This window comes from Taudactylus pleione, unplaced genomic scaffold (genome assembly GCF_031769625.1).
Source record: "Taudactylus pleione unplaced genomic scaffold, aTauple2 ptg000277l, whole genome shotgun sequence".
Lineage (NCBI taxonomy): Eukaryota > Metazoa > Chordata > Amphibia > Anura > Myobatrachidae > Taudactylus > Taudactylus pleione.
Genome location: NW_028284679.1, coordinates 2404203 through 2415738, shown reverse-complemented (window position 1 = coordinate 2415738; position 11536 = coordinate 2404203). Strand labels below are relative to the sequence as shown.

The following is an 11536-nucleotide window of genomic DNA, read 5'->3' as shown; positions in this document are numbered from 1 at the left end:
CACATAACTGAGCCTAAGGATGACAGGTCAGCACAATTTACTTTACTACATTTTTTTCAGAATTTCTCAATAACAAACGTTTGGCTTAGGGGTGCCATGAAAACAATGCTGATACTCTAGGGCGCCGTGATTCCAAAAAGTTTGAGAACTACTGTGTTAGGTAATTAGCTATTGTGTATCAATGCTGTTATTGTCACATTATCCTTATTGTCACATTTACCTGATATCGGGGCCGTGTCTGTCACCGCTGCTGCGCTACCTGTGTATCAGGAGAGAATAGTAGAAATATAAATTTTTTATTTTTATTTAATTTTATAGTATCTGTTTGAGCTTTTTTATTTTAATTTTAGCTCTGATGATCCTGTGACAACAGTGGCTCAGATACTTTCTAGCTTAGATATTTCTTACTACAAGTGTAACACGCAGTGGCGGATCTACATTTTTGGGGCCCTGAAGCTTGAACTGTTATGGGGGCCCCTTTGCAAGCAGCATAAATAAGGCAACATCCAGCAAGGTCCAAAGGGCATTGCAAGGACATTGAGGCCCAAATTGAAGAGATGTATTATCCCCCCAGTGAGTGAGAGACTGTAGACAGACAGATAGATAGATAGATAGATAGATAGATAGATAGATAGATAGATAGATAGATAGATAGATACATACATACATACATACACACATAGATAGATAGATAGATAGATAGATAGATAGATAGATAGATAGATAGATAGATAGATAGATAGATATGTGATAGATAGATAGACAGACAGATAGATATAGTGTAACACCCAACGCCCATTGGTTATCATAAATATTAATAGAGCTGTAAGGTAAATGCTGTTCGTGTTATGCATGTTGCTTCTTATGTTATTTATTGTTTACTGTGAGGTTTGTGCTCCCCCACATACAAGGTCTGGGGAGACTCCGGGGACAGCGTGCGCAGCTTATGGAAGCTGCTGGAAGAAACTCTGCAGCAGCCCGATTGCTATGGACAGGTCTGGAAGACCATGTGCCAGGCTGAGAAGAGGAGAGCGTGAGACACTGACCAATATAAATGGCAGTTATAGGGTGTGTGCGGGTGCTGGCAGGGTTAGATGGCAGTTTCCCCCTGGAGTGCTCACCTCTGACTACCCAGGGATGGTGGCCTTAGTGCAGCTGCGGCAGCATTTAGTCTGAAGAGAGTGATGCCAGTGAGAGCTTGGCTTGGAAGATTCTCCCCTATAGGAGGCTGGACGGCTGTGTCACCGGGAACCTTCCCAGGGTGGTGGTGAACAGCTGCAAATAGGGTGGAGTTGGGGAGAACGACAGGATAAACCTTATACATAGATATATATATATAGACCGGTGTGTGTAGTGGAGCACAAATTACTATTTGAGTCAGACTCAGGGCCTGATTCAGAGCCGGACGCTGTGACAGAGCGCTCGCTCTGAATCAGGGCCGTCCTTCTATTTTTTTAGAGCTGCCTCCTGGTCGCTCGCATAGCTGTGGGTGACCACCCACAGCTATAGCGAGCGGCCATGATGATGGTCGCGATGGTCAAGACCATCGCGACCATCAGGCTTGCGACGAGACCCTTGCGGTAGGGTTTTGTTGCCGCAAGCCCAAGAGTGCTTTTGGCTCTAACAGAGCCAAAAGCACTCCCACTAACATCACTTGTGATGTCAGTGGGGCCGGCCCCAGACGGAGGCGTTCCCATGGGGCGTGCTGTCACTCAGCTTTTCACACTGGGGGTGGGTGAAGAGAGCACCACTGAAGGACAGAGCACCCCATGTACAACACAGCACTACAGCCAGCCAGCCCTTATGGACAGGACAACAGCCAGCCTCTATATGGACAAGGACAACAGTAGCCAGCCAGCCCCTATGTATATGACAACAGTAGCCAGCCAGCCCCTATGTATATGGACAACAGTAGCCAGCCAGCCCCTATGTATATGGACAACAGTAGCCAGCCAGCCCCTATGTATATGGACAACAGTAGCCAGCCAGCCCCTATGTATATGGACAACAGAAGCCAGCCAGCCCCTATGTATATGGACAACAGTAGCCAGCCAGCCCCTATGGTCAGCGTCAGCAACAGCTCCCTCCCTCACAGTAGCCAGCCAGCCCCTATGTATATGGACAACAGTAGCCAGCCAGCCCCTATGTATATGGACAACAGTAGCCAGCCAGCCCCTATGTATATGGACAACAGTAGCCAGCCAGCCCCTATGTATATGGACAACAGAAGCCAGCCAGCCCCAATGTATATGGACAACAGTAGCCAGCCAGCCCCTATGTATATGGACAACAGAAGCCAGCCAGCCCCTATGGTCAGCGTCAGCAACAGCTGCCAGCTCCCTCCCTCACAGTAGCCAGCCAGCAGTACTTTATTATTTATAATAAGTAACACAGACACAACACTGAGTGACAACAGTAGCCAACAGCTTCCAGCTCCCTAACTCTGCACACTCAACAGTCGGAATGAAAAATGGCGGCATTCATGGGACCTTTATAGAATCCAAAACCCACGAGAGTCCGACAGTGGGATGATGAGTCTGGTGTGAAAACCCTAGCTGGACTCAGTTCCCGGCTCGGATCGGGGGGACTCGGATTTCGGAAATCCGAACCTGCTCCTCCCTAATTGTTATACTCTATGCAATCGGTTTGGGCTTACCCAAGTAGGCCCAATTTGAATCCATATCTTGCTTGAGTGGAGGCACTAGTAGTTGGTTAAGACGCTCCATATCAATAGACTTTGGGGTAAAATGGGGGGCTACAGTAGAAAACCATGTAGAGAGATACTGTAGAAAGATAGATGTAGAAACCCCCCAGAGAGTGAGACATTATAGATAGATATAGAAACCCCCAGAGAGTGAGACACTGTAGATAGATGTAGAAACCCCCCAGAGAGCGAGACATTGTAGATAGATATATGTAGAAAGTTCCCAGAGAGTGAGAGACTGTAGATATATAGATAGATAGATAGATAGATGTAGAATCCCACCAGAGAGTGAGACATTGTAGATAGATAGATAGATAGATAGATAGATAGATAGATAGATATGAGATAAGAAGATATTAGATAGATAGATAGATAGATAGATAGATAGTTAGAGGAACCCCCCCAGAGAGAGAGACTAGATCAGGGGTGGGCAATAAGCAGCCCTCCAGCTATTGTATAACTACACATACCAGCATGCCTTGCAAAGGTTTTAGCATGCCCAATGTGTAGTTCTACAACAGCTGGGGGCTGCTTATTGTCCATCCCTAGACTAGATAGCTCACATACAAAACCAATACTTACTTCCTCCGTAGGATCCCAGCTATTGATCCCCCTGAGTGGGATCTCTGGAATCTCCCCAAGTCAGGTCTCTTCCCCATGCTGAGTGGTACTGCCTCTGAGCTGCATGCCATGCCTCAGTCAGCTCAGCTTTCAGTTTGTGGTCAGCACTGCAGGGCTGACTTCTGGCAGATGGGACAGTACAAATGGAGATGGGAGCATCTAGTGGCAACTGGCAGTACTGCACTCAGCAGCCCTCTATTCTGTATCTGGCTGGCTCATAAGAGGCATCCTCTGGTCGGAGCTGTAGATAGAGTGTCTGCCAACCAGTACTGATTGGGGGGGGGGGTTTCTGGGTACTCAGAAATCCCCCCTACATGCACTACTGTAGAGCATAGTCTAAGGACTTCAACCCATTGGCGTATGATTCTATCACTAACATAACCTTAATTTAATAACACATAATTAAAAAGCTCCATTGATTTTGTTGAAAAATGTACTCAATTAAAAAAAAAAAGTACTTTAAGGGCCCTCCAGGGTTAGGGGTCCTGAAGCTTAAGCTTCATTAGTTTCACAGTAGATCCGCCACTGGTAACACGCCCTTCGTAGTGAGTGCTTTACTGAGGATGACATCTCTGTCTGTATTAGCAGAATATAATGTTAGGTAATTAGCTATTGTGTATCAATGCTGTTATTGTCACATTATCCTTAATGTCACAATTACCTGATAGCGGGGCCGTGTCTGTCACCGCTGCTGCGCTACCTGTGTATCAGGAGAGAATAGTAGAAATAGTTGTCTGTTTGTATTTTACCATATTATAGTATCTGTTTGAATCTGAGTTTTTAATTCTCATTTTAGGTGTGATGTTCCCGTTATGACATCACCATCTAGCTATGGGGCTTATTCAGAGCTGGCCGCAGCGCTGATGGTTATGCAGTGAGCGAGCATCGTGATCTGCACATGCTCCAAGCTCCATTTCCATCGTTGCTCACAGGGAGAATTTATTTGCAAAGTGATTGACAGGTAGGGACCATTTGTGGGCGACATCGGGGGGAGGGAGGAGCAACGTTTCAAAAGCAGGCATGTCACGACTATTTTCGGGGCATGTCTCTGCCTGCGACTATTCCGGAGGCCATTATGTATGACCATAGGGTTACTCAGAAGTCCAATAATCGACTGAGATGGATGCTGCGCCTTTGTACCGAGTCGCTTGGTTTTATGAAGCCGCTAGTTGCCGTCTCAAAGCAAATCCCGGGGGCTTAGACATTCCCATATTTTCCTACATGCGCTGCGTATAAATCCGCAGCTGTCACAGAATTGAGCATCCATTTCTGAATCAGCCTATGGAGGAGATGTATCAAACCTTGGAGAAAGATAAAGTGCCAACCAATCAGCTCCTAATTGTCATTTTTCAAATACAGTCTGTAACATGGCAGTTAGGAGCTGATTGGTTGGTACTTAATCTGTCTCAACTTTATCTCCCTCCAAGGTTTGATACATTTCCCCCCCCATGTCTTATACCAATTATGAGGTGCACCGACATATTCAGTTATAAATAGAAAATATATTGTGTATAATTTTGCAGGCTGGGAGCCGGTAATGGGAAAGTCACCCTTACTGTATGTCACTTACTTGCAATCACCTGTTCAATGAATCCTCAGTCCCACATATGACCAACTTACTGTATTATCCATTATCATTTCTTATTCATCGTTCTCCAACTTCTACTTAGGGGCATATTCAATTGCCGGCGAAAAGCCGCGATCGGCGAAAAGTTTTCACCGATGACGTAATTTCGTCAGTTGCGCACTTTCCACCCAATTCAATTGCAAAGACTTTTCGCCTAAGCAGAAAGTCTGTGCATTCAGATAGGCAAAAAAGATTCGCCTCTAAATGGAGGAGGAAAAAAGCGCAGTTTTGGGGTGCAACGTTGTGGGAACCCCCCTGCAGTGTTAGCACAGTCCCCCAAAAGTAATCTGCGTCAAAAAAAGTTGAAAAAAATATTTTGCACACCCCAAAAAAGTACTTTTGTTTTGGGGGCGAAAAAGTTCAGAGTTGGGGGACAAACTTAAAAACTAGCGAAATAGACTCCAGGGGGTCCCCTAAGTTTGACCCAGATGTTTTTTACTTTGCAGGTGGTTGCGGCAGATGGATTATTCATGTTTTTTTTAAAACTTCACTTTAGCAACTTAAACATATGCTAGCACCCACTTTCAGGTACCCCAAATTTGCTGGGACTACTTATTTTCACTAAAAAATACTGCTAAATACTATTCTTCACCACTTATGCAAAGATGGAAAATAACACCTATTCAGAGCATTTAAGAACCCCAGATAACTTCAGCAGGGCTATTCGGGGGTACCCATAGTGACCCCCCATGTCAATGCATCTTTTGGGGGGTGTCAGGCTGATATGCCCGTTTTTGACAGCACTTTTCGACAGTCCAGTTTCGCCGGGTCCCGTTTTCGCGTCCTCTACAATTGAATAGGGCGGAAAGCGGAAATGAAACCAGCGATGTAAGCGGAAAGTCCACCAGGCGAAAAGTCCAGGACTTTTCGCTGGCACTTGAATATGCCCCTTAATGTCCATAGGATATACCCGCTTCCTTCTACCTTTACCTAGTCTTCCCCTTAATGTCCGTGTGTGTGGTAACAGGTGAGTACAGAGGCTTGTTGGACAGATTGTCAAACAGATGTGTGAACTATCTGCCAGCACACGGCAATGCCTGATGTACACCCCACAAACCCTGGTGATTTTCCGATTTACCCAATCAAATGAGATATTACAGAATTGGCTATTGATGGGATACAGCAATGATTTGGGAGTCTGCGCATGGTACAATGGATTCTCAATTTGCCAATTAAATTAGCCAAAATGATGTTGCCAGCAGCTCCCCCTCATTGGAATAAACTGGAAGATGGACAGTGCAAGGGAGAAGTGTGCAGCCATCGCCCAGTCTATTAGCGTTAGATGTCCGGAGTGAGGTACTCGTAGCTAAATGCTCCTGTTTACATGGGTAACTTCACTTTGGAGCTGAAACCATTTTAGAGGCTTTTGTGGTATAAGCTACTTCTAGGTGATCAAAAATATTCCAAACATATTCATGTTGCTTTAATTTACAGATACTCTGGAGGAGAGATGATGAGAGACCATACATATTAATCTACTGCACATTACACTGTAATACTAGTGATCATGGCCTCTCCCTGAGTACACCCCATACTCCTCAGTGTGACTTACCCATACTCCTCAGTGTGACTTACCCATACTCCTCAGTGTGACTTACCCATACTCCTCAGTGTGACTTACCCATACTCCTCAGTGTGACTTACCCATACTCCTCAGTGTGACTTACCCATACTCCTCAGTGTGACTTACCCATACTCCTCAGTGTGACTTACCCATACTCCTCAGTGTGACTTACCCAGGACTTGGGAGGTGCCGGTCGTTGCTTCATTTGTACCGGCGATTATAAACATCCCATTTGTGCCTGTAAATGTGGAAATCAGATGTTATAGTAACTTTGGATAATGGGAGAACAGAAAACAGGAGAGTATCAGGCACTTTATAGATCAATACTTCATTGTGACACTGCCGATATTTATAACTAGTCCCTTACTCTCCATAAATGGGAGCCGAGCAATATAGGACTGTTACTGGAAATGTCAGCACTTAAGATATAAGTGGTCAAACACCCTCCTACCCAAACATGAAATATGGGCTGCAATTGGCAAATAAGGGATGGAGCAACAGAAATTGATCATCGATAATCAAATGACTTATTGTATTAATGGCATCATAATACAACTCACAATTGTCATGGATAAATGAAATATAAAAATAACAAAATCGTTTTCACCATTGTAGACAACAGTGGTTATAGGAAAAATACAAATAATTTAAATATAGCTTAAGAATACAGTATCACAGGTTAAAACTCAGGCACAAAATTAAGCATAATAGAAAAACTAAATTCTGACATAAGACAGCAACGCGTTTCACAGCACCTGGCCGCTCCCTCAGGCAGATGACTCCGCCCCTATATTGATTCTTACTTAGGGCTGAATTCAGTTTGCTGCAAAAAGTGCTGTCAGGCGAAAAGCGGATTGAGGGCCTGATTCAGACCCGCTCGCGAGTGCTGAGCGCTCGCAAGCGGGTCGATGGTGCCCTAGTGCGCATGCGCACGATGGAGGGAGCTCCGTCGTGCGCATGCGCGAGACCCGAATAACGACGGGGTAGCCGTCGTTATGGGTCTCGCACCAAAGGGGGCGTGCTGTCAATGTTGATTGACAGCACGCCCCCTTTGGTGGGCGGGCCGGGGGCGTGGCTGCCAGACGGAGGCGTTCCCATGGGAACGCCTACCGCCTGGGTCCGGCCCCACTGACATTACTAGTGATGTCAGTGGGAGTGATTTTGGCTCTGATAGAGCCAAAATCACTCCAGGGCTTGCGGTCACCGAGACCCTACCGCAGGGTCCTGTCGCAAGCCCGATGGTCGCGATGGTCTTGACCATCGCGACCATCTTTTTGGCCGCTCGCATATGCTGTGGGTGGTAACCCACAGCTATGCGAGCGGCCAGGAGGCCGCTCCAAGTTTAGGTAGGAGGGCCCTGATTCAGAGCGAGCGCTCTGGTCAGAGCGTTCGGCTCTGAATCAGGCCCTGAATTCGTCTGTTTTGCTGCAATGTTTTCTTCATGTGTGTCCCCGCTTTTTGCCCTACTCAATTGTAAAACACGCAAAAAGCGGGTAGGTTAATGTTTTACAAAGCGAAACTAGTGAAAAAGGACATGTTTTGGGGAAATTGATCTGTACCCGATAAAAAGCTTCAGTGACTCTGGGAATAAATATAGAATAGTCGTAGTAGCCCTAATAAAGGTATTTAGTGAATTTAGGATCTCATTCAGAGCCGCTCGCAAAAAGCGAACGCTCGCTCTGAATGAGGGCGGCCGCTTTGTTTTTTGAAGGTGGCCCCCTGGTCGCTCGCTAAGCTCTGGGTTACCACCCACAGCTTTAGCGAGCGGCCAGCTGATGGTCGCGATGGTCGAGACCATTGCGACCATCGGGGCTTGCGACGAGACCCTTGTGGTAGGGTCTTGTCTGCCGCAAGCCCCCATCACTGGTGATGTCAGGAGGGCCGCCTACAAACGGCAGGCGTTCCTTCATGAACGCCTCCGTTTGTCCGGCCACCCCCTCACCCTGCCTACAAAAAATATTTGCATATGCGTAGAAAAATGACCGAAAGCTAAGTTGTTTGGAAAAATAAGTACTGAGGTTAAATTTGGGGTACCTGAAAATGGGTACTTTTATATTGTGATGTCTCTAAAATGAAGTTTTAAAATATCTCAATAATACACCTGCTGCAGCCTCCTGCAATCCTAAAATACCTGTCCCAACCATATAGCCCCCCAAAGTACCAGGCCCCCCACTTTTTTTTACATTTTCCAACACTTTTTACATTTTCACCCCAATGTCTTTTATGGTGTGAAGTTAATTTTTTTTTGCCTAATTAGTCACTAGGGGGGTGTCCAAAGGGTTCTGAACCAAGGGCCTGATTCAGAGTTGGGAATAGAGGGCCTGATTCAGAGACGGACGCTCTGAAAGAGCGCTAGCTCTGAATCAGGGCGTTTTTTTCTTATTTTGTGCGGCCTCCTGGCCGCTCGCTTAGCTGTGGGTGACCACCCACAGCTATTGCGAGCGGCCAGGATGATGGTCGCGATGGTCAAGACCATCGGGGCTTGCGACGAGACCCTTGTGGTAGGGTCTCGTAGCGGCAAGCCTCAAAGAGCTTCCGGCTCTAACAGAGCCGGAAGCTCTCCCACTAACATCAATGGTTATGTCAGTGGGGCCGCCCACAAACGGCAGGCATTCGCTTGGGAACGCCTCCGTTTGTGAAGCCACGCCCCCAAAACGGTGCGAGCTGTCGATCAAAAATGACAGTCGCCCCCTTTTGGTGCGAGACCCGGAGCGACGGAGCGCCCGTCGCTAGCCGGGTCTCGCGCATGCGCACGTTGGAGCCGGCTCCGGCATGCGCAGTGGCCAAACATCGACCCGCTGGGTCAGAATTAGGCCCAGAGTGAGAGATCATTCTCAACTGATCATCTTGGTGACCCCAGGCTGCACTGCAGGGGGGCAGATGTAAAATGTGCAGAGAGATTTAGATTTGGGAGGGAGGTGTCCAAACTGACATGTAATTTGTAGAGTAATAATAAAGCTTTGCAGTGTTTGTGGGCTACATGTAAAAGCAGCCAGTATTTACACTACATGTAAAAGCAGCCAGTATTTACACCATATTCCCAACTCTGAATCAGGCCCCAAGTCCCCACATTTGTACCCCAAAATATGGGTTTTGCACTTCTTTTCTCTTGCCTTTTGCTGGGGGAACGTTTTCGCCTGTTTTTGCCTTTTGTAGGCAAAAACTCAGGGGAATTGAATATGGAGATACTTTGAAAACAGGCGAAAAGTACAAATCAGCGAAAACTTTTCTCCAAATGGCACTTTTCACGGCTTATTGAGTTTGGCCCATGAGAAAACAGCTTTGTTGGTTGCTGCAGTGTCCGACCCTCGGGTAACCCAAATGAACAATTTGTGTCTCATCTCAGGGAGACCTGAATCTCAGATAGGTCACAGAGGACCCCAATGAAGGTTCACTCTTATTTCTTAAATTAACAAGGCCCTGACATACAGGATTCTACAATGAGCCTGCGGCCAGATGGAGGTGCACTTTATACACCCGCTAACAGACTGGAAATCTGATTTATACACTAGCCACCAGATGGAGGTACACGTTATGAACTAGCCAGCAAATGAATGATCTATTTTATACCTTAATCGCTACACTGAAAATCTGCTTTGGCCAATAGTCATTAAATTGGAGGTCGGCATTATATTCTAGTCACCAGATTGTTATATACTAGTCACCAGATTGTTATATTCTAGTCACCAGATTGTTATATTCTAGTCACCAGATTGTTATATACTAGTCACCAGATTGTTATAAATGAGTCACCACATTGATATATACTAGGCACCAGATTGTTATATACGAGTCACCACATTGTTATATACTAGTCACCAGATTGTTATATACGAGTCACCAGATTGTTATATACGAGTCACCAGATTGTTATATACTAGTCACCAGATTGCTATAAATGAGTCACCAGATTGTTATATACTAGTCACCAGATTGTTATATACGAGTCACCAGATTGTTATATACGAGTCACCAGATTGTTATATACGAGTCACCAGATTGTTATATACTAGTCACCAGATTGTTATAAATGAGTCACCAGATTGTTATATACGAGTCACCAGATTGTTATATACTAGTCACCACATTGTTATATACTAGTCACCAGATTGTTATATACTAGTCACCACATTGTTATATACTAGTCACCAGATTGTTATATACTAGTCACCACATTGTTATATTCTAGTCACCAGATTGTTATATACTAGTCACCAGATTGTTATATACGAGTCACCAGATTGTTATATACGAGTCACCAGATTGTTATATACTAGTCACCAGATTGTTATATACTAGTCACCAGACTGTTATATACTAGTCACCAGACTGTTATATACTAGTCACCAGATTGCTATAAATGAGTCACCAGATTGTTATATACGAGTCACCAGATTGTTATATACTAGTCACCACATTGTTATATACGAGTCACCAGATTGTTATATACGAGTCACCAGATTGTTATATACGAGTCACCAGATTGTTATATACGAGTCACCAGATTGTTATATACGAGTCACCAGATTATTATATACTAGTCACCAGATTGTTATATACGAGTCACCAGATTGTTATATACTAGTCACCAGATTGTTATATACTAGTCACCAGATTGTTATATACGAGTCACCAGATTGTTATATACTAGGCACCACATTGTTATATACTAGTCACCAGATTGTTATATACGAGTCACCAGATTGTTATATACTAGTCACCAGATTGTTATATACGAGTCACCAGATTGTTATATACTAGTCACCAGATTGCTATAAATGAGTCACCAGATTGTTATATACTAGTCACCAGATTGTTATATACGAGTCACCAGATTGTTATATACTAGTCACCAGATTGTTATAAATGAGTCACCACATTGATATATACTAGTCATAACATTGTTACATACTAGTCACCACATTGTTATATACGAGTCACCAGATTGTTATATACGAGTCACCAGATTGTTATATACGAGTCACCAGATTGTTATATACGAGTCACCAGATTGTTATAT

The 11536-nt window shown here is 44.9% G+C and overlaps 1 protein-coding gene across 1 annotated transcript in view; it reads right to left on the bottom strand.

Moving 5' to 3' along the window:
* Positions 1-944: 944 nt before the first annotated feature.
* The window catches only part of LOC148513552 (uncharacterized), a 40122-nt gene continuing 29530 nt past the window's right edge, over positions 945-11536 (bottom strand). The window contains exons 6-7 of the mRNA XM_088481737.1: positions 1122-1275; positions 945-1017 (exon numbers count right to left, since the gene is read on the bottom strand). Of these exons, the coding sequence (XP_088337863.1) occupies positions 945-1017; positions 1122-1275 (227 nt within the window). The remainder of the gene's footprint in view (positions 1018-1121; positions 1276-11536) is intronic.